Source organism: Rhineura floridana, chromosome 4 (assembly GCF_030035675.1).
Source record: "Rhineura floridana isolate rRhiFlo1 chromosome 4, rRhiFlo1.hap2, whole genome shotgun sequence".
NCBI classification, from domain to species: Eukaryota; Metazoa; Chordata; class Lepidosauria; order Squamata; family Rhineuridae; genus Rhineura; species Rhineura floridana.
The window spans coordinates 174,443,095-174,467,438 of record NC_084483.1 but is presented as its reverse complement, the minus strand read 5'-3'; the positions used below and the strand labels follow the sequence as shown (position 1 = coordinate 174,467,438).

Here is a 24,344-nt window from a genome sequence, read left to right as displayed (position 1 = left end):
CCAATCTGTGCCTAATTTAAAGGGGGGGGAACGCGCCCTCCTCCCCGATCGCATCTTATTTGCCCAGCTGCTCTTGGGCTACGGAATGCCAGCCATTTGGAGTAATGCGCTGGCTTGGGCACCAATGGCTCATGGCGAGATTATGCCGCTGCAAAGGGTATTCACATCTGGCCACCGGCCCGAGGCGGCCGCGAGCTCGGCCTGCCTCTTACGGAACGCGAGCTATACGCGGCGCGTCTCGGACCTCTCCGCCTTCCCCCTCGCCCGGGAAAGCCTTGCATCACCAGGCAGCCCCGCCCCTTCGGAGCTGTGGCCACGCCCTCACCTCCTACCCGTCTCGCTGAAGAGTCTATTAATAGCATGACATCAGCTCGGGACTCGCGGCCAGATTAAATACCATCGCAGCCCGCTGGGCTATATAAAGGAGGTGATGCAACCTCGCGGGGAGCCAGAGGTTCGGAGCGGCGCTGGCAGCGAGGGAGCCGAGGCTGAAACGGCTGTCCAGCGCCCGGGAGCAGCGACACCCGTCTTACCCCGACCGGAGCTCAAAAGAGAACTCCACACACATTTTAATTTTATTTAAAAAAAAAAACTTTTCTTGAACAATCTCACATTTGAGAGTTTTCTCCCTCTCTCCTCTTTCGTCTCCTGAGTCTCCAAACACTGGGAAGAAAAAGAATTAAAGAAGAAGAGGTGAGGAACAGGTAAGACGGCGAGACGCTGGAGGGAGAACGAAGGGAGGAAGGAGGTGAAGAAAGAGAGCTTTGATCTCCCAAATGTTGTTGTTGTCTTCAGTGGGGTCGGGGATCTGTGACGGGGAAGTAGTCTGAGAGAAACGCGTGTCTTCCGTACGTCTTCGGAACTTTTCCAAGCAATTTTTGGTGTCTTTTTGTGCGGGTGGGAGAAGGTGGGACCAACTTCTGTTTAAAAGAAATTTAAGAGATCTCGGGTTCTGTAGAGTTAATGTGCCGGGAAAGTGCTAAGTCAAATTGTCTGTTTGTTTGTTTTTCAGTTAGGCTAACTGAAAGTAAAAGTTCATTCATCCGAGTGACCGATCGCTAACAGACACACCTAAGTAATAGAAACTGCCGCTTCGTTTCCTCCTTTGGCGCTTTAATCGTTGCCGTTTTAAATATTTTGGCGATCCCTCACTGGCTTTTTTTGTTTTTGTTTCTTTGAGGTTGAGAAACTTACTTTTCCTCTACCCAAAGAGAGAGAGAAAAAGTTCTGTTTCAATCCCAAGATCGTATCTTTTGAAGTGCGTAAAAGAAGTTTTTGCGGTTGTTTTCCCATGTCATCGCTAGCATTTTAATTTCCCAGAACTCTTTAAAAATATTATAAGTGATCACAATCAAATGATGATCATTTACGGTAAGTTGTGGGATGGCGAGAGCTGACGGAAAGATTTAAAAGCTTAACTTTTCTTTTTCTACGATAGAGTATATCTCCAGCTGCCTGTTGGTGGCGCACTGCGTGGTAGGGAACACGCCTCAACTTCTTAGGGTGCTCCCCGTTCGAACTGTCAGATTTGTTTTATACGCCGGTGTTAAGTTATCAAGGTAGCCTGTCAAAGTCGTTCGGTATAGGAATACAATTATGTACAGATATAAGACTATTTCAGGGCTTCTGTATGTTTGGGACCGTGGAGTGCTAGACTTCGTGGACTATTAGGAGAGATGAGTAACAACTGCAGATGAATTCCAAAATCCATATTAAGGAAATATCTTTTGTTAGGGCAACCAAAATGCCACAAAATAATATGCAAGCTTTTGAGTTCAGCAGAACTCTTCATCAGGCTAGATAAACCAAAGCCATAGTGTGTCTACCATCTAGGCTGATGAAGAGTTCTGGAGAGCTCAGGAGTTTGCATACTATTTGGTGACATTTTGATTGGCCTAGTAAAGGGCCTTAACATGGATTTTTCTTATGGGCCAAAAAGCCTACCTTTACTTTAGGTGTAGATGGATATGGCTTGTTTAAAATGAAGGAATCTTCATGTGGAGAGAGGGAGAACATTTAACATTTTTTGGATTTATTTGCATGAAGGTAAGTCATTATCAGCTAGGGTAAATGCCGGATTTGCTACATCCTATGCATGTTTACTTGGAAGTAAGTGAGTTATATGGAATTTACTCCCAAGTAAGCCTTTAGCATTGGCACTGTGATGCCGAATCCTGAGTTCAATTGAGCTTACTCCCAAGAAAGTCTGTATAGGACTGCAGCTGCACAGCACAGTTCCTGTACTTCTTTACTCAGAAGTAAGTTCCACTGTGTTCAGTGCAGCTTACTCCTTAGTAATTGTGTATTCCCTAATAAGTGTTTACGTTTCCAGCTTTATTACTTTGATTTACCACAGCATACATGTACAGTATGAGCCTCCTCAGAAATCCTTACTCAGAAACAAGTCCCACCAAGCTCCATCAGATGGCCTCTCTCCAGTAAGCGTGCAGATAGGATTACCCAAATCACTTTAGAGGTTGTCCATAGTAAGGATATAGGACAGTCTTTGCCTACCGGGTGCCCTCCAGTTGTTTTGGACTACAATTCCCAGCAGCCCCAACCTGCACAGCTGGGGCTGATGGGAGCTGTAGTCCAAAACAGCAAAAGGGCACCACATTTATGGCATCTGAGAAACCACAGGGGGCATCTAAGCGGGGGTTTTGTGAGGACATCCCCAAAAAGTGGTGATGAGTTGTTTTTGGTCCTCTGCTGATTTTCCTCATTGCATCAACAGCTGGCCATTTTGAAAGAAGCACATAAATGTGGCCAAACTGCAATGTCAAAAATCGTCAAAGGTCAAGTTCGGTTCAGGGTGTTTGTGGACTTTAATTGCTTTTAAAGCTGTGGGAGATTAACTTCAATGGTTAACGGGTCTTACTGAATCAGCATGAATCAGCATAAATATTGTCATTTTAATTGTATTGTATTGTATTGTATTATTGTACACCACCCAGAGAGCCTCTGGCTTTGGGCGGTATAAAAATTGAACAAAATAAATATAAATAAATAAAAATAAAAATATTCAGGGGGTGGGAAACAAATGTATCCGTCAAAAACTAAAGACTTTGTTTCTGATAAAATATGAAATGAAAGGCACAGTCAGGTCAAGGTGCCTTGTTCTGTTTTTTAGAGTGAGGATGAAACTTTTAATGTCAACCAAGTTAGCTGAAAGTAATCCAGCTTTTCAGAGAATGTAGTCTTTGATTTGTCATCTGTTCTAGCTGAGAATGTTCTGGATTGGAATCAGAAATCTGGCTATGACACAAATTTTGTTGCTGTGCAACAAAATGTTCATGTTCAGTGTTCCAGCCAGCCGTGTCCTCCTCAAGCATATGCCATTCCCTTTCCTGTTTCCTCTGGTTTCCCACCACCCCAACTCTAACAGCCAGCCAGCAGTGCACTCCGTAGCCACTGAGCATGCCCAGTCCTCATTGGGCTGTTTCCTTGTCCCCATTGGTATTCTTTCTAAAGTTTTTTTCTCTTGGTACTTCTGTTGGAACCCTTGGGATTCCCCAGTTCCTACTGACACCTTCTCCTTGTGATTGGAAGGTGCCATTTTGGCTACATGAGAATCTACACTCTGAGGAGTTTGCTGTTTGTATATATAGGATTATAGGATGGTAGGCCTAAAACACAAATCCAGACAACAGGGGTGTATAAATTAGGTTGTGTTTATTTTGACTATGAATGCCTGCGCCTGTACATCAATCGTTTTTTGAGTGGGCGGGTCTCTGAAGCAACTCAGTAGACTACCCTTGTTTTACAGTGTGTGGGCAAACTGGCATGAGTTGAAAGAATGGAGAAGTTTTTGGAATCTCTACTGCTGCTTAGAATAAAGCTATAAACAGCAGAGGGTCCGGCAGCCATGTGTAAAGGACTACATGAAGGATAGGGTCTGGGTGGTCTTAGTGCGGTGGTAGGATAGAACAGGTCCTTGTATGTTTAAGGTCTCATCTCGGGGTCAATTCCTGGTATCTCTGGGCACTTCCACACAGCAGTTTATGGTAGACTTGATGCTGCTTGTGTGTGCCAGTCTTTTTCAAAGTTCCTATGATGAGATCCTTGTTGAAATGCGATCCTATATTTTTCTTCTGTTTAAACTAGATTAACTGTTTCTGCTTTTTTAAAAATTAGATTTTCTGTGGAAAAGAAAAATCTGGATTCATTGAGAAAATAACATCTGGTGACATTCTGATGAGGAGGATGTCAAATAGCTGCTGTCCAAAACTTGTGTGCGTGATCAGCACAAAGTCCACACTCAGCTGCGGTGTGGAAGCCCCCTCTGGTCCAAAGATCTCTGTCTGTAGATGTTGGGTGGGGGTCAAAGACCTCGGGCTGATGGAGAGCTGCTGCCAGTCAGAGTAGACAATGCTGGGCTAAATGGAGCAATGACTTGTCTTTTAAAATTCTATATAAAGCATTCATCATTTAAATGCTAAACAGATTTGATGATGACGATTTATCGGTATAAGGCAGCTCCTTACACATAGGCTTTGTAGTATTGGCTTTCTGATTATTGGGATTGAGGAGAGGACTTGGTTCTGTTTTGTTCTTGCTGTTGCCCTGTTTAAAAGGGGGATTGTTACAAAGAGATGGGGAACATTTGGTGTCTGAAAACAACATGGGGAGTGAATGTCAGTTCTTGCATTTTGAATCATTTGGAAATGCAGCGCCCAGAATTTCATAAATGGACTGTGAAATGTTTCTATTTATTTGGCTCCATCTGGAATGTTATTTGGCGCCATGTAATACTGTGGATGCAGAAGTGTCTCTAAATGATTTCAGGGTGGAATACATGTTGATTGCAATAATCTTGCATCAGCCTGTAGGAGAGGTCTAGGTTCCTTGACGGAAGATCTTAACAGCATCTCTGTGTTTGACTCCAACAGATAGTTATGGTATTCTACATTCCTTGAGCTCGGGGCCCATCAGTGGAGCCGGCTCGTTTGGGCAAATGGGACTCTGCCCCACGAAGCTCACCCTCCCTCAGCCAGCCCCCACCTACCTGCCTTCTTACTCAGGGCAATTCCAGGTGGTGGCCCTGCCTGTCAGCTTCCTCTTCCTTAGTCTCAGGCCACATTCACACCAGACATTTATTCCACTATTATTCCACTTTGAACAGTCATGGCTTCCCCTAAAGAATCCTGGGAAGTGTAGTTTATGAAGGGTGCTGAGAGTTGTTAGGAGGCACCCTATTCTACTCACATAGTAGCAATTCCCAGAGTTCTCTGAGAAGAGGGACTGACCGTTAAACCACTCTGAGAATTGTAGCTCTGTCAGGGGAATAGGGCTCTTCTAACAAAGCTCAACACCTGTCACAAAGTACACTTCCCAGGATTATTTGGGGGAAGCTATGACTGTTTAAAGTGGCATAATAGTGGAATAAATGTCTGGTGTGAATGTGGTCTCAGTGTTACCCTTGTAGAACTGAGCAAGGAGGAGGATGGGGGACAAAACTGGAGTTAGTTTCCTCTGCCTGTCGTTGACTCTGGCTCCACCCGCTCTTGGTCTCCCTGCCTTCCGCCCTACCAGTCTCCATGGGCACCAGCCATCACTGAATCACATGGACTGTACATGATGGCTCTTTAAACAGAGACCATACCAGCAAAGCATATTTAGTGGATAAATGTAGAAAGAACATTGGGCTTGGATGGGAGAAGCCCAGATTCTAGTTCCTGCTTACTCAGGTATGAATCCTATTGGTTATCTTTGGGCAATTCTCTCAGCTGAACCCTCCTCGCAGGCCTCTGTCTGAGACACAGCTGAGAATGTACATTATTAGCAATATGGTTGTTCAGATAAGGTTACTGCAGCTCGAAGCTGTACTAATTCTCTCCAAAGTCCCATTTTACTGCCAGCATTCTCAGTTGTTTTTCTGTGAGGGGATTGGTGTAACTAAACTTTGGCCATTTCCCAAATCCTCAGAAATTTGTGCTGATGCCAACAGTAGTGCCAACGTGATGAATGGGGCTCCCAGAATTGGCATGAGGTACCTATTGACCATGGATATAAATGGGGCCTTTGCATGTCCCCATCTCTGCATATAATTACCTATAACATTCAGCATTGTAAACACCTTAGCATTCTGTTTTTTGTTTCTAAAAACATGTTCAGAACCCTTCTGGTTTATAAAGGTAAGCTTAGGAAAGGAACAGATTAATCTGTGCTCTCCATGTAGAATTTAGCAATCTCTTTAATCAACAAAATGAGTCAGGTAATGCATATTATTATTATTAATAACATTATTATTATTATTATTATTAATAATAATAAATAATAATATACAAATTTATAGACCGCTTCACAGCATAAAGACATCAAAGGGATGTACAAGATGTTGTGAATTTAATATTTTGATCAACTGTTTATTAATATTTTCAGCATTACCTTAGAGCTGAAATGAAATGATAAACCTTGAAATTGAAGGCCTTTTTGTTGACTCAGTTTGACTGGAGTATCTTCTACCTCTTAGGTGGATTAAAAGATATCAGCATTTTGAGGTGTGACTCATGACCAGGGGATTTCTGCAAAATTACATAAGTTTCTCAAGGTCTCTGGAAATAACAAACAATTCCAGGAAATCTTCGCTTTGATAATGAGGTCAAGAACATTTTGGTTTTCTGCTCTTATCATATTGTCTGGGGTTCACTTTGCACATCATAACACCCTTACTTCTGTTTCAGAATAAATATAAAACCCTTAGGGTAGATTGCCAAATGCATGTATTTTGCTGTTGCAACTAGCCAAGGTTTCCAGTGCATGTAAACTGTGTGTATGTACATGTAGCAAAACGTGTGCATGACCAGCGAATTTAACAGGGTTGTAGCCAACTAAGTTTTACACAGCGCAGACTCACTGAAATGAATGGGCTTGATTAATATGGGTCCATTAATTTCAAAGGGTCTACTCTGAGAAAAGCTTAGTTGACGACAACTCACAATTCATATCAGGGCTGGGGGAACTTCAACCTGACGGCTGAATATGGCCCTCCCAGCCTCTCTGTCTGGCCATTAGATCATGCCCCTCTTCAGTCCAAACTCCTACCCAGCCCTGCTCTGCACCCTCTTCAAGTATTTTTGTCTGGCTGGTTTGTTGTTGTTGTTATGTACCTTCAAGTCAACTACAACTTATGGCGACCCTATGAATCAGTGACCTCCAACCGGATCTGTCATGAACCACCCCATTCAGATCTTGTAAGTTCAGGTCTGTGGCTTCCTTTATGGAATCAATCCATCTCTTGTTTGGCCTTCTTCTTTTTCTACTCCTTTCTACTTTCGCCAGCGTTTCGCCAGTTTCATCATTTTAGCTTCTACTGATAGTTCTGGTTAAACTTGTTCCATGACCCAATTATTTATCTTTTTCGTAGTCCATGGTATCCACAAAGCTCTCTTCCAACATCACATTTCAAATGAGTTGATTTTTCTCTTATCCGCTTTTTTCACTGTCCAACTTTCATATCCATACATAGAGAACAGGAATACCATGGCCTGAATGATCCTGACTTTAGTGTTCAGTAATACATCTTTGCATTTCAGGACTTTTTTCTAGTTCTCTCACAGATGCCCAGTCCTAGCCTTCTCCTGATTTCTTGACTATTGTCTCCATTTTGGTTAATGGCTGTGCCAAGATATTGATAATCCTTGACAAGTTCAATGTCCTCATTGTCAACTTTAAAGTTACATAAATCTTCTGTTGTCATTACTTTAGTCTTTTTGACATTCAGCTGTAGTCCTGCTTTTGTGCTTTCCTCTTTAACTTTCATCAGCATTCGTTTCAAATCATTACTGGTTTCTGCTAGTATTATGGTATTGTCTGCATATCTTAAATTATTAATATTTCTCCCTCCAATTTTCACACCTCCTTCATCTTGGTCCAATCCCACTTTCTGTATAATATGTTCTGCGTATAGATTAAATAAATAGGGTGATAAAATACACCCCTGTCTCATACCCTTTCCATATTTTGACCTTACAGCAGCCTCTTGTCCAGAGTATAGGTTGAGCATCAGGACAATCAGATGCTGTGGCACCCCTGTTTCTTTTACAGCATTCCATAGCCTGGCTGGTATGTGGCCTTGAACTGTGATAATGCACCCTTCTATGCCTGGTTGGAGAGCTGTGCGTGTATGTAGAAACCACTGACCTTTCCATGGCTGGAACATAGTCTACTCCATTGTTCTTCAACTTTGGACTCTCAGATGTTGTTGGACTATAACTCCCATCAACCCCAGCCAGCTTAGCCAATGGCCAAGGATGATGGGAGTTGTAGTCCAACAACATATGGGGAACCAATGTTGAAGACAGTGGCCTACTGTACATTTGTCTCTGGCTCCACCCACCACTGGCATGTGGCCCCTGGAAGATTGGCCGCAATGGAATGTGGCCCTTGGGATAAAAAAGGTTCCCGACCCTGGTCTATGTGTGGGGTTTGCATTCCTACACAGAGGTCCTTTCTGTGCAGGACATTTGACAGGTGTGACACAGGCTTAGATTCCTGAAGAGATAAGGCAATGACAAGTTTTGTGGTACCAGAACACAGGCATTCTAGGCTGGGAACGCAGCATCTTCAGATCTTTGTTTTCTTGCTCTGCAATATACTAGTAGTGCAAAAGGGTGCAACTTATGCTGGTGTGCATGACCATAATGAAGCTTGTCTAACTCCAGCCATTACCTGAAGCTGTAATTACAATAGAGACGGCATAAGTCAAAACTAGTCTGACAGCGTGATGGCTTCATTTATGTACACAAATGCCCAAAGGTAGTAATTAGCTTATCTATTGTGAAGCAAACTGTAAACTGATTTTGCTGTAATAAGATTTTGCAGACTTTTGTTGCTTCCTCTAAGAAAATGAGGCTTCCCAGGAAGCAAATCTTGTGTTCATTTGAACACACTGTCACTGATCATTCCAATAAAGAGTGATGGAGTGGATTGATTTCAGAAGGTGACAATATATGGATGACCAGTTAACCACATTGCGTGAATCTGATTCGCACAATATAGCTTCAAGAACCGGCTGGATGCACATGCAGCTGTATGTGTGAATGATGAGTCACGTTCTTTCCAGATGAGAGATTTCTTGAGTGCTGGGTTAACCAGTTTAGTATATCTGGAATACATAAGCTGCACAAGCACTGGGCCAGTCTCTAGGCCGATCCCTACTAGTCTAAACATAACATTACAAGATTAATTAATCAGCACAGGTGGCCCAGTTCAAACTGTAGTGCAATTATTGTACCAAATCTAGTGTAACTTGTGTTGCTTCTTTCAGTGTGTTGCTTCTCACACTACCTGTTTGGTTATAAATCACTCAGCCAGCAGTATTGAAAGCTGCCATTGGACACAATCTTATATATTAAATTGCTTTCTGTTGAGCTTCAGTATATCTTCAGTTTCTAGTTGCATTTAAATTGAACATCAAGGGGACTTTGTGTATATGTGTATAAATATGTATGAAGCCAGTGAGATGTAGTGGTTAGACTAGGGTCTGAGAGATCTGGGTTCAAATCCCCACTCAGTCATGAATCTTACTGGGTGACCCTGGAGCTTAGACCAGTCACCTTATCTCAGCCTAACCTACATCACAGGGTTGTTGTGAGGATAAAACAGGGAAGGGGAGAACCATGTATGTTATCTGGACCTTCTTCGAGGAAAAGTGGGATATAAACCAGTATGCGGGGGCTGTGAAAAAGGCAAATTCCATGCTAGGAATCATTAGGAAAGGTACTGAAAATAAACTGCAAATCATATGCCCTTATCTATGGTGTGGCCGCATTTGGAATACTATGTACAATACTGGTCATCTCATCTCAAAAAGGATATTGTAGAGCTGGAAAGGTTCACAAAAGGGCAACCAAAATGATTAAGGGGATGGAGCGACTACCCGATGAGGAAAGGCTGCAGCATTTTGGGCTTTTTAGTTTTGGGAAAAGGTGAGTCAGAGGCAACATGATAGAAGTGTATAAAATTATGCATGGTATGGAGAAAGTAGATAAAGAAAAGTTTTTCTCCCTCTCTGATAACACTAGAACTCATAATATCCAGTAAAGCCAAATGCTGGAAGATTCAGGACAGACAAAAGAAAGTACTTCTTCATGCATCACATGGTTAAACTATTACATTCGTTCCCATAGGCAACAGTGATGGCCACCAACTTGGATGGCTTTAAAAGAGGATTAGACAAATTCATGGAGGATAAAGCTCTCAGTGGCTCTTAGCCATGATGGCTGTGCTCTGCCTCCATCGTCGGAGGTGGTATGCTTCTGAATACCAGTTGCAGGACAGGAGAGTGCTCTTGCGCTCAGGTCCTGTTTGCAGGCTTCCCATAGGCTTCTGGTTGGCCACTGTGAGAATAGGATGCTGGACTAGAAGGGCCATTGGCCTGATCCAGCAGGCTCTTCTTACGTTCTTAAATCTAATGATTTGTCTGTGTAACAGCTCGTATAGCACAGTGGGGAGGAGAGCCTGGCTGCGAGTCCAGAGTCTGTGAGTTCAAATCTCCACTTGTGTCTCCTGGGTGTAAAAGACCAGCTAAAGATCACCCCCACAGTGAGTGACTCGGGTTACATGCCCTGCCACAGGTGCAGCCGTGGGCAAGCTGTATATTCCTAAGGAGCCCAGTTGCCCCCCAGCTGGCAGTTGTGGACAAGGAAGGGGCTGGCATGTGCAGCTTTGGCAAGTTGAGCAGGCTGTAGCCAGCTGGGGAGGACTAGCCTCAGAGGGAGGCAATGGTAAACCCCCTCTGAACACTGCTTACCATGAAAACCCTATTCATAGGGTAGCCATAAGCCGGGATCGACTTGAAGGGAGTCCATTTCCATTTCCGCAGAGAGAGAGTTGTATCCAACTAAGCCAATACCCAAAGTAGATCCGTTGAAGTTTTTTCATAGACATGATTCATTTATGTCTATTGATTTCAGTGGGCCTACTCTGAGTATTACTTAGTTGAGTACAACCCATATAAGCAATCATTCTATCAATATGTTACCATGTGTCATGGCACAGAGTTGCTGTTATTCCATGACCAAAGGTCATATTTTCTGAATCAGGCCATAATTGAGAATTAGCTGTCTTCTGACGAACACTTTTTTGTCCTGATCAATTCAGGAAGACTAATTCTTGTTCTTTCTTTTTTTCAGCAAAATGATGCTCCAACACCCAGGTCAGGTGTCTGCTTCAGAAGTCAGTGCCTCTGCAATGGTTCCCTGCCTCTCTCCTGTAGTATCTCTGGGTTTTGAAGACTTCACAAATCTAACTCCTTTAGTGAAAGAAGAGTTAAGATTTGCCATCCAGCATAAGCGCCATTCACATAGGATGTCCTCCACATTGGACACAGTAATGGTTTCTGATAGACCTGGTGAAATGTCTGTTTTGAAAGCAGAGGTACGACATTTTTATTTTATTTTAAATTCTTATTCAATAACAGCATTCTTTTTTTAAAAAAGGGAGAATATAAAAAAAAACCCTAAAAGCAGCATATAATTGTTCAATAACTTTTCAGTAAGATAGCTTATTATAGATAAGATAGTTGTCTGCAGTAATATTTTTTTCCCCATTGCAGTCAGTGATCTAAATGTGTTGGAATGAAAGTGGCCTCATGAAAGGCACATATAGTCTTGCTGCATACTGGATCCACATCTGAATCGTGTGTTCTTGAGAAAGGACTGTAACTCAGTAGCAGAGTTCATGCTTTGCATGCTGAAGCTCACAGTTCAATCCCTAGATTTCCAAGTTTAAAAAAAGGATCAGGTGGCTGGCGATGGTCAAGGGTGTCTGCCTGAGATTCTAGAGAGTTGCCACGTGTCATATGCTCAGCTAGATGGGCAAACACTCTCCTGGCATAAAGTGGCCCTCAAGAGATGCCTGGAGGTTAGTAGCAATGATGCCTGCTGAATATCTGATGGAAGAGTATAATTCCACAGCACGGGGCAGGTGACCATAAATGCCCAACTTCTAGTGGAATCAAGTTGGGCTTTTGACTCTAACATCAGGGGAAAGCTTACATAGGAAGCTGCCTTATCTCAGATCAGGCCATTGGTCTATTTTGCTCAGAGTTTCCTACATTGACTGACAGCAGCTCTCCCGGATTTCAAACACAAGTTGTCCCCAGTACTACCTGGAGATGCTGGGGATTGAACCTAGGACCTTCTGTGTGCAAAGTAGGTGCTCTTGATCTGATCCAGCAAAGCAATTCTTCCATTATTATGTTAGAATAGCATGTCAGACTATGTGGACCTTGGTCTGCTGCACCAAGGCAATTCCTGTGTTCCAATTCCTGTGTATCCTTGTATACCCAGTTGATCACTGCGCTCTGCAGGTGAGGGCCTCTTGCAGATTCCATCTTATCAGGAGGTTCGTTCTGCACAATATAGGAAACGGACCTTTAGTGTGGCGGGACCTACCCTGTGGAATTCCCTCCCCTTAAATATTAGGCAGCTGCCATCTCTGTTCTCTTTTCGGTGCCTATTGAAGACTTTCCTGTTTCACCAAGCCTTTTAAGTTGAGACCTATCCCAGTCTGAGTCTGTGTTAGAATGCTTTTAATATGTTTTCTTTAATAATATGTTATTAAACCTTCTTTTGTTTTTAAAGATTTTTTAGAAACTTTAAAAAAATGTTTTTAACGTTGTTTTGTTTTAATCTATTTTAAGGTTTTTTTATGATGTTTTAAAGTGTTTTTAGCGTTTCTGTTTGCCGTCCTGGGCTCCTGCTGGGAGGAAGGGCGGGATATAAATCAAATAATAAATAAAAGAGCACATTCCTAATCCTATGCATGTTTTAATTAGAAGTGAATTGCACTAGTTTCAGTTGTTTCTACTCCGAAATGTGCGTGGAATTGTAACTCATGAGCTCAATCCTATATATGTCTAATGATTCCATGGGACTTACTATGCAGTTCATTCCTACAAGAGGCAGTGATGGCTTTAAAAGAGGATTAGACAAATTCATGGAGGAGAAGGCTATCAGTGTCTACTGGCCACGATGGCTATGCTCTTCCTCCACAGTTGGAGGCGGTATGCTTCTGAATTCCAGTTGCTGGAAACTGCAGAAGGGAAGAGTGCTCTTTCACGCAGGTCCTGCTTATGGGCTTCCCACGGGCATCTGGTTGGCCAACAGGATGCTGGACTAGATGGGCCATTGGCTTGATCCAATAGGCTCTTCTTATGTTCAGCCTCTATCTGGAAGCACCCGAAGTCAACCAACTGACCGTTCTCTATGAATTCTGCTAGTGTGCACCTGGAGAAGATGAAAGGAAAAGGAGACGGAGGGAAAGGAACAAGATTGCAGCAGCAAAGTGTCGAAACAAAAAGAAGGAAAAAACAGAATGCCTGCAGAAAGTGAGTTAACTGGTATCGGGGCACAGAAGACAAGATAGGGGAGAATAGAAAAGGTCTTTCAGCTAAAACTGCCTACATGAGTGGCTCTGCATTTTTCTGCATTGCACTGTTCATTAGGTCTGACATCCTATACACGCGTAACTTGGGTGTAAGTCTGAGTAGACTTTTATACTGCACTGTAAATATAATCTTGGTTGAGCTACTGAGGATCGATGCGTGTTAGCTATGGGTAGTATCCAACTGAGAGTAGACCCGTTGATTTCATTCATTGCAATGGATCTGCTCAGAGCATGACTATTATTATTATTATTATTACTATAATAATAACAACAACAACAACATTTATTACCTGCCCTTCACCCAGAGGTCCCAAGGTGAGTTACAACAATGTTCAAATATGGCATTAAAGACCATTGGAAACAACCTAAAATCACAAAATAGAGTGGGTCCTAAAAATATACATCTCAGGTGTCAAAGGCCAGGGTAAAGAGGTGTGTCTTCAGCATTTGCCTAAACCCATACAGTGAAGTTGCCAGCCACACCTCAGTGGAGAGGAAGTTCAACAGCTTGGGGGCTGCTACAGACTGTGCCCTCTCCCAGGCCACCACCCCCAAGCTTCTGAGGGGGCTGGAACTACCAAAATGGCCCCCTCTTGCTGATCTTAACACCCAAGAGGGTCTGTAGGGAAGGAGGTGTTCTTGGATACAACCCAATGTTTAAGCCAGGTGTGGTGAACCTTTGGCCCTCCAGATATTGCTGAACTACAACTCTCATCATCCCTGGCCATTGTTCATGGTTGCTGAGGCTGATGGGAATTGTAGTTCAGCAATATCTGGAGAGCCAAAGGTTACCCACACTTGGTTTAAGCCATGGGTTTGTTTTTTTGCTTTCAGTGTGATTTAGATATTCCCAACTCTCCTAGGATCCCATCTCTGTTCTTTTTTCTTCTCAGCCCACCAGTTATTTGGTGAGAAAGTTTTAATTTTTCACTAAAAGCTTTCTAAATTGTACCACTTCGCTGTCAGGGATGGGGACCCTGTGGCTCACCAAATGTTGTTGGACTGCATTTTGATTGGAACCTCCTTGCCTATTGAATTCTGCGAAGTGTCATGCATAAAGGCAGGTTTGGCAGCTTTACTTGTTAAAAGTTTCAACCCTCTGGCAATAAATCTGTATTAACTGCAAATATTTTGTCCCTTGAGAATTATGAATCAAAATGCAGCTCTTTGCATGTTCATAGTCGCTACAACTGCCATCATCCCTGACCATTGGCAATGCTGGCTGGGGCTGATGGGAGATGGAGTCCAGCAACATCTGAAGGGCTGCCTGTTCCGTATCCCAGCTATGTAGGATTTTCTACTATGCAATCAAAATGTTGTAGAGGAACAAGCCACCTGGCTTTTCTTTACCTCTCTGTTTTCCCCAACTCCCTGATTAAACAGATGAGTTACTATGGTTAAAAATAATGGTTAAAAAGAGCAGGAAAATCAGATACCCTTAAAAGGAGCTAAACTCCTGGGAGAATAATTAGGTTTTTGAATGGTGCCCCAGAGTTAATAAGGTGGGAGTTACCCATGTCTCCCTGGGAGAGAGTTCTGTAGGAGGAGCTCTGCATGACAATGGAGGTTCCCAGAGGAGAACATCAGCAGATGACCACTGTGTATGGACAGATGACATTTTCATAATTCCCTGCCCTTGACTTAACTCAGGGATGGGAAACTTGTGGCTCTCCTGATGTTGCTGGACTACAAAGTACAAAGTACAAAGGTCATCTTTGACCTTTGGTTATGCTAGCTGAGGCTGGTGGGATCTTGTCCAACAACTTCTGGAGGGCCACCAGTTCCCTACCTCATGATTAACGTAGCAAAGTTTGCATCCCTAATCATATGTAATAGTTTCCCCCCCCCAAGATATAAACTGCTCACTAGAAAGGTTATAAGAGTTAAATAAAGCAACATTGTCAGATCAAGTTGTGTTTTTTTAATGGTTCAGAACTTTCATTTTTATATTTACACTCTTCTACTATGACTAGGAATCTGAAAAGTTGGAAACCATAAATGCAGAACTGAAGGCTCAGATTGAGGAGTTGAAGAATGAGAAGCAGCATTTGATCTACATGCTCAATCTGCACAGGCCCACGTGCATCGTCCGAGCCCAGAATGGGAGGACACCAGAAGACGAAAGGAACCTCTTCATTCAACAGATCAAAGAAGGGACCTTGTAAGGCTAAGTGACAATGATGATGCTAGATGCCCTTAGGGCATGCCTTTAACACCAAAATATAAAATCCCCAGCACACCACCCCAAGCCAGAAGCCATAGAGAAGGTATCTTGGTATTTGTGGTCTCCCATTAGTCAAGAAAAAGGCAGAGGAGATGACTCGCACTGCTGAGGAGAAAATACATGTGTTAGCTTATCTGTGATTCTCTCTGTTGAAAAAAAAACCTCAGTGGGGTTCAAGAGCAGCCACTGCCTTTGCTTCAGGTTTAGGTATCTGCCAGATTTGCTGTTCCTAGAAACAGTACTCACAATGGCTACAGGCTTCCTAAGCCCCTGATGGCATGTGGTATTTGCACTTGAGTTATTTCTGGTAGAACACGGACTCTCAGTGATGTACATCTTACGGACAACCAGGATGAATGGGCTCCACTTGTTCTTGAGTCGGGTAGGAAATGTCAGATGGAGTGGGTTGGTTGTTTTGTTTGTTCTTTTGCTTTGTACTTTCAAAAGGAAGAGGTTGGCAACTTCCAGAATGCTGCTTTCAATTCCAAAAGGCATTGCAATATAACGGGAATTACTGTGTTTCTACAGTCTAGTGCAATGTTTTAAACTGAGCATTGCACTCTCTTTGTTGTTTTCACGGAAGCCCTTCTGTGGGTTTTTTGATGACTCATGTTGGAGGTGATTTGTGGGACGATATGACAGGCATCAGCTTCTTTAAAAACTAAGTCTGAATTTGTCAAGCTGGAACGCGACCCCCTCCATTGGCTTCTTTGAAGAAAGGGGAATTTCTCTTTGAAAACCCAATTTATGAGTCATATGTACAGTATTCAAAATAACTTTATAATATACAAAACAATGACATGATCAATTAAAGGTCCTCTTTGGATTGTGGGTCACCATATTGTGGATCCTAAACTTGCACATTTTTCCTGGCACCACCTTTTTCAGAGCAAGAAACTGGTTGCTGTCAGTTTGCACATATAAATGAATGTGGATGCATCAACTGCATGTGTTTGCAAAACTGCCCGATTACTTCATGGCTGTGCTAAGAAAATAGATGAAAAAATAGCCAAGTTGGGCCGCAGCATCTTAATAGCAGGCTTGGAGGTGCATCTTCTTCTGTCATTGTGCAGAGAGCTAGTGATTGGAGTGTAGGACTAGGGAGATTGAGGTTCAAATCCACATTGATCTGTGAAGTGACCAGTTGGTGTCTCTCAATCCACATTGTCCTGCATTGATAGTAGAAGTTGCACCTATTTCATGATACAGGAACACCCATCAAAGTTAGTGTTGGCATTCCTTACAGTTGAGTGGTTCTTCTTTTTTAAAGAAGGTTGTATTATAGTTTAAAGTGGTAGTATTGTGTTGACTGGTGGCAACACTGATAATCTAACTAAACTTCCCTTAAAGTGCTCATAGAATCATGGAGCTGAAAGGGACTGCAGTGGGTAAAATGGTCTCACTCCGTGTCCTGAATCAAGATAACCAATGCCAAAAAAGCATCCCGGGCCACTGTGTCGATCAGTTTTGCAATATCACTGTCCAGTGAGAGAACCAGCCCAAGACTGCATTGCATAAGTCCAGTTCTGAACCTTGCATATGATCTACACATTCTGGCTTCTTGACAGTACTAATCTAGTTGGCAATTCATTGGACAAATCTCCCAAATATAAATGAACTGCAAAACTAGATCAAAAGATTGGGAGAGTAATAAAAGGTCGGAAACAAAATCCTTTCAGCTGCTATATGTGCAAGCTCTCTTGCATTCTCTCAAGCAGTCAGTGGGTTTAACTAGATGAGTATCTGAAAGGTTCCTTGCTGTCACTTCCATAGGGAGTAGCTCCTTTTGGTAAATGGCACGCGTATGTTTCTAGTTGCTGTTGTCCCTTTTTCTTTTTTTATAAATGGATGGTGGCTGCTGTCATCTCTAAATCTTCTGATAGACATTTGAAACATCTAGTACTTTCCTTCTTCAAAGAACTACATATGACTAAAGTTTCAACGTTTCTGTGAAATCTGAGGGTTGCATGGTCGAGTGAAGTATTGTCATTAGAGTTTTCAGCAGGAGGAAAGATTGGCACAAGAAGAGTCATCCAGTGTAGAAACACGCAAAGCCGCTTTCCAGAGTCATAGCTTTGGTCCATCTTGTCTGATGCCATCTGCTCTGACTGACAGTGGCTCTTCAAGGACCCCAGATTGTGCTACTTGACATCTTTGTTTAACTGGAGATGTGAAGGGTTGGATGTGGGGCCTTCTGCATTCAAAGCATGTGCTCTAAGGTCACATCCACACCATGTATTTAAAAGCATGCTTATACCCCGTTAACTGTCATGGTTCCCACCATAGAATCCTGGGGGAACTGTAGGGTGCTGTAGGTTTGTTAAGGGTGCTGGGAATTGTACCTCTGTGAGGGGTAAATGACAGGATTCTTTGGGGGAAGCCATGACTGTTAAAATGGTATAAGTGTGCTTAAAGTGCATGATGTGAATGCAACATAAAACTTGAGCTCTAGTTCCTCCTTGCTTGCCTATAAGACTTCTCTGCATAGCCTTCTGACTGTGGTACCATGTGCACAAAATGGTACACTGTGTGTGTGTGTGTGTGTGTGTGTGTGTGTCCAGTGAGTGAGTACTGCTATTACTCTTGTACTCACTGTCATATTATTAACTCCAACAGTATATATCTTTTTTTTGATGGTGGTGGTTGGGTTTAATTTCAGACATCCCTTCCTACTCAATAAGCCACTTGTCCTGTCAGAATTGACAGCTCCAATAATTTGTTGGCACTTCTCACCCCTCACATGTGAGGATCTCTGAACTGGACCCATGACTTTTCATTTGGCACTAATATTCCTAAACAGTGCATACAATAAATAGAGCAAATAATATAAGCTGGAAAAATGCAAGTGATTTGCAGACCTTTCACTATTAATCCCTTCTCTCTTCTTGCTTAATATATTTAAACGCTTCAACATTGCTGGATTTTCAAATGCTGAAATCGTAGAGTTCAGATTTTGGGAGCTGACAAAAATGGGGTTTATTTAAACTAACTTTTTGGCTAGTGGCAAACACCTAAAAAAAGAAAAAAAAGCTCAGCCTGCTCTCTGAAACGTGCCCCACCCAGAATTCAAACTTTGAATTTTGAAACCTGAATGGCAAGGCATAGAATTTTAATTGTGCAAATCAGATTTCTGCAGGCAAATTTAAATTAGAATAAGGGTTTTCCTATTTTTGCCCAAACTCTTCTCAGTTTTATTATGAACTATTTCTCTTTTTAATCTGTGGGATCTATCTGTTTAAATGTAATAATGCAATCAGTACAGTAGACAAAGAAGCTTACAGGACAAAACACAATTCACCATTATCCAGTGTTAAAACACACAGATGCACACAATATTTTGGAATGGTAGCTTCTAATGCTGCAGTCCTATTTACACTTAACTAGGAGTAGACCATTGAATGCAATGGGACTTCTGAGTAGAGACATGCATAGGATTACACTGTCAATCTCTGACTGGTATACTTGAGCCTGCTGCCTGTTTTATCTCTCTTTGATTTTTACATTCTGCAACAGAACTACTTAATACACTTGCAGCAATTTGGATATATTATAATGTTCAATGCTGTGTTTCAAATGTATATTTTATGTAAACATGGAAGGAAGTGGGCCAAATTCTGTCTCATTAGGGTGTAATTTTTTTCTTCCTGCAGAGTAAATCCACTTTGTTATTTGTCAGCTTTTGGCCAATAGACCTTGAGGCCTCTGCATTGACTGTGCAATGGGTGGGGGTGGGGGTGGGGAGAGGGGAAGAGAGAGTTTATTTACTATGTCACTATGTGCAATTTTGCTAACAAGAACCTTGTTGAAAATCTTTTCATTGGATTTCTGTAATAATGAATATATTATACTCATTCTTCTGTATCTGACATTGTTGCCCCATAAAAGTGGTATAAGGCTATTTATTATGGGATGCGAGGGGTTGGATCCAGAGAACCAAGTGAAGGAAAGTAGCGACTTGCATGTTGTACTTCAAGCACCAGCAGAAGAGTTTTCACAATTCTAAAAGACAGAGGTTGTATTGCTGTTTTCACACTTGCACAAATTTTGCAAGTGAAAGATCATCTTTGGATCTAGTTTTCCTTTGCTCATAGGATGCCCTAGTTCAGGGATAGGATAATCTGAGGCCATCCAGATGTTGCTGGACTCTCATCAGCTCCCTGGCCAGTTTGGCCAATGGTCAGGGATGATGGGAGTTGTAGTCCAATAACAACAACAATAATAATAATAACCCCTGGAGGTCCATAGGTTTCCGATTCCTACTGTAGTGAGACCTGTAGAATAGACCTTCCATGAACAAACACACTTTTCATACATGGAAGGGCTCCTTAACATCCATGTCCTAGTCTGGGGTATGGAGCTGTCAACGTTAACCAAATATGGGCCCTACAAATCACGTGCACTGTATCAGAGCCCCCCCCACCCTGCTTTGTCCATGTATTTCAAATGTTTCCAAAAGCAATCCTGAAAATAATCATAATAATTGAAAAATGGGCTCCGAGCCTCCGACGCTGTTGCATGTATGATGTTCTCATACAGACAGTCTTTGTTAAAACTCACCATAGAATTAATGTTTCTCTTTTCAGAGATTTTTGTATTGCTGTTCTATAGCCTATTTAAAATGACGCAGGCGTCATGCTGCTGCTGCTGCTGCTAAAACAGAAATGATGTTAACAAGCATGCCAAATGTTTACAATGGCACTGCTACTTTTGTCAAAGATAATCTTTGTTCAGCTGTGGCTGCTTCCCTGTGTGTGGTTGAGTGTGCCTGTGGGTGGGTGAATGTGCAGTGCACATACCTCAACATTATACAAGCAGTATCTATATACCTATAGCTATTTGCATTGCTTGAGAGAAGCAATGGACAGAGAGGCTAGACTTCTAGAGGAGTCTTATGCTCTGACAGCGTTCTGGCAGGGAGAATTTCACACCATTTATTGCACTATTATTCCACTTCAAACAGTCGTGGTTTCCCCCAAAGAATCCTGGGATGTGTCATTTGTGAATGGTTCTGGCGGTTGTTAGGAGACCCCTATTCCCCTCAGAGGGCCACAGTTCCCAGAGTTCTCTGTGAAGAGGGATTGACTGTTAAACTACTCTGTGATTGTAACTCTGAGAATAAGAGTCTCATAACAACTCTCAGCACCCTTCACAAACTACACTTCCCATGATTCTTTGGGAGAAGTAATGACTTTTTAAGGTGGAACAATAGTGGAGTAAATGTATAGTGTGAGTGTGGCCTTGGCTTGTCTGCAGAGATGGGAGAAGTGACAGTAGCAGAACTCTTTCCTGCTCTACAGGCCACAAACTCCTTCAAGTGTCGGCCTCTAAGTCACAAGGGAGAAGAACTGTTGAATGAGAGAACTGCATGGATTTATGTATGTTTTATTCTGAACATTTAATAATGCACTAGAAGCAAATTTGTTTTCTATTCTTGAGGTTTATGTTTTGATACTTTAATAATAAAAAAGACTAATACATGTGTGTGGTTTTTCCTGTGTGACTTACTTCACCTTGTTTGAAGGACTGAGGCTCACTCAAAAAACAAAACAAAATAAATAAAAAACCACCCCTAGGTAGTATCTTAAATATGCTCTAACTTCAGCCGAATGTCTGTTCTCCAGATTCACTGCATGACCCTCAGCCCTGTGCCAATGTGAATGTTGATGTCATGTCATCATTTCCTGCTCTGTATTACGACCGTTGTCCCTTATCTGATCTGCTGTTGCCTTCACTTGTCATGTTGCTGCAAGCTGTTCCTTACACCTGAGACAAATAGCCCATCTGTCCATCTACCCTGAGTTTGTACATACAAAGTCCTTGTCCAATATGAATGGACACATGGTTCTTCTTCTAGGCTATGATCAATTGGAATTTGCCCTGTTCTGCTGGGGTTTGGGCCTTGCTGGGGAAATAGTAGGCATTAGCAAAGCCTCTTCAAGCAAGGCAGGATTGGACCCTGGACAGCTCCCAGTTGTCTCTGCAGGCTGAGCTTTGGGAGAGGTCTCGCCAAAGGTGCAGCGTCATCTCAAGGTTTAAGAAGGCTGGTAAGGTTGTTTTTAGTGGCCTGGAACTTTGGGAGAGCTTTCTGCAATATTTGAAGGGCTCACAACATATTCTGCAGTTTGCCACTCCTGTGCAGCTGCAGACCAGGAGCAGCTACAGGGGAACCATCCCCAGAATCTGGGGATGATAGGGAGCCCCAGCCCCAGGATGGGCTTGTGTAGCAAGGGGTGCTGAGGATTCCCCCCAGAGTGGGCTGATATATGAGTCCTCTGAAACAGAGTCCTCCTTGGGGTAACACTGGAACCCAAATGCACCAGACGCAATACACTCAACTATTGGAACTGTCAGACCTTCAGACACTGTACCATTACTTTTGCTCGTAATGGGGAAGATATAAACCAGGGATAGGGAACTGTTTTCAGCCTGAGGGCTACATTTCCTTCTGGCGTACACATGCCAGTAGCGGGTGGGCCAGAGGCAAATGTGAACAGAGCAACAATGCAACTTTTGTCTTTGTAGAGTAGGCTAGTTTCTACACATGCTCACATGCACCACTTTATCCTCCACCCAGACCAGCAAGGAGCGCTAGCAGAGTTCAAAGACACATTTTAGTCAGGCAAAAGCACCCAACCCACCAACAAAGCCTCCATTTTGTCAGGATTCAGCTTCAGTTTATTGTCCCTCATCTAACTCATTCCTGTCCAGAGGCAGTCCTGACTCAGATGGTATGGAGAAACAGAACTGGGTGTCATCTACATATTGGAACGGTGTCCCAAATCTCTTGATGACTGTTTCCAGCAGCTTTATATAGCTGTTAAAGATCATTAGGTGCAGAAGAGAACCCTGTAAGATCCCACGGGCCAACTGCCATAGGTCCAAGCAGGATTTTCCCAGTGCCCTGGAGGTGGGAGTGGAATATCAGTATGCCTCCAACTAGGAACCTCCAGAGTTACTCCAGAAAGATACCATGCTTTATAGTATCAAAAGCCACTGAAAAATCGAGGTGTTGATCAACAGGGTCTCTCTCTCACACACACATACTTGTCCCTCTCCTGACACAGGACATCAATAGATTAAAATGGGTCAATCTGATAATCTGATTCCTTCAAGCATGTCTGAAGTTGCCTGACCACCCCTCTGTCAAGCACCTTGCCCCAAAAGGAGATATTAGTGATTGGGCAGTAGATGTCACCTACTTCTGGTTCCAGGGTCACAGACAGGCACACAGCAATGGCACTAGCAGAAACCCACACAGCTGCAGCAATAGAAATTCATAGGCAGTAGTTATTTTGTGCCATCATCACAAGCCTGCCAAAGACCGGTGTCTTCACCAAGGGACAAGAAGCTGAGCTATTTATTTATTTATTTATAAATATATTTGTCTACCGCCATTTCATTTAAAAACATCAAAGTGATTTACAATAAGTAAAAACAAACAACCATATGACAAAAACATTAAAAATACAACAAAAACAAGGGTCAACTGTCGCAAAAAGGCATCTTCTTAATTGCCTGCAGAAGCTTGGCAGAACAGAAAAGTTTTCAGCAGGAGTTTAAAAGTTGAAACAGAAAGTTCCCGCTGAATCTCTGTTGACAGAGCATTCCAGACAACTGGGCTGATGACACTGAAGGCTCAATTTTGTGTCAATGTTAAATGAGCCTTGCCAACTCAGTAGACAATCAGAGCCGCTCCTGCAGATGATCTCAGTGATCAAGCTGGGATATATGGGTTCAGACTGTCCCTAAGATACCCTGGACCTAAGTTGTTCAGGGCTTTGTAAATTATACAGCCACGAGAGTAAGAAGAACACCAACAAACATACAAAAATATAATTATATTTGAAGATGGCAGGTGTTGCCACCACTCACCATATGCTCAGAGGCACATGTTACCAAATTCTTCCAAGCTACACAGGAAGTGGATTGGACTGTGAAAGACCAACCCAAATGGTGTTTGCATTTTGACCAATTTGTAGGGCAGACCAATATCTCAGAGAGGAGTTCAGGTCTCCTGCTCCCCTGGTGCATTCACTATAGCTGCCCAATTTCCCTGCTTTTTAAAGTTTGATAGAAATAGTTGTGGGCTATAGGTACATTCTTAAACCGCAAGGTTTTTTGCCTATTAGGCAAAAATCAGAGTCACTCCTGTAGATGATCTCAGTGATCAAGTTGGGATATATGGGTTCAGGCTGTCCCTAAGATACCCTGGACCTAAGTTGTTCAGGGCTTTGTAAATTAATACAAGGACCTTGAACCTGGCTCGGTAATGGATGGGCAGCCAGTGCAGATATTTAAAGAGTGGAGTCACATGTTGTCGGCCATGTGCTTCCATCAGTAGTCTGGCTGTTGCATTTTGCACTAGCTGGAGCTTCTGAACCAAGGCCAAGGGCAGCCCCAAATTGAACACATTGCAGTAATCCAGCTTTGAGGTTATCAGTGCATGGATGTCAGGCCCAGGATGTGACTCAGGAACCAGACCAACGGCTGTAGTTAATTCGTGTTTTATTAGGGTAATGTCCAAACAAAGACTGCGTTTTCTCATGAAGCAATACAGGGATACAGGTCCTGCGGCATTGGGAGAAAGTTGACAGAGCAAGGGACTTCTTCCTGCCTGTTCTTTAAGAAGGGGCCAAACGGGCGCGCAATCTTTCGCTCCTCCTTAACTGCCCCTCAGGTACTGCCCGCCTTCCCCCCCTTCTCTCCTGTCTTTTCAGCTGTCTGCGTG

The 24,344-nt window shown here is 42.8% G+C and overlaps 1 protein-coding gene across 2 annotated transcripts; it reads left to right on the top strand.

Moving 5' to 3' along the window:
- The first annotated feature begins 392 nt into the window (after positions 1-392).
- ATF3 (activating transcription factor 3) lies at positions 393-21,091 on the top strand. Of its 2 annotated transcripts, none has more exons than XM_061625260.1 (4): positions 393-704; positions 11,136-11,379; positions 13,226-13,333; positions 15,366-21,091. In XM_061625260.1, exons 2-4 carry the CDS (start codon positions 11,140-11,142, stop codon positions 15,555-15,557), a joined length of 540 nt encoding a protein of 179 aa, XP_061481244.1. In that variant the 5' UTR covers positions 393-704; positions 11,136-11,139; the 3' UTR covers positions 15,558-21,091. The 2 variants fall into 2 exon arrangements, with proteins under 2 accessions (XP_061481244.1, XP_061481245.1); XM_061625261.1 differs by lacking the exon at positions 393-704 and adding an exon at positions 725-748.
- The last annotated feature ends 3,253 nt before the right edge of the window (positions 21,092-24,344 follow it).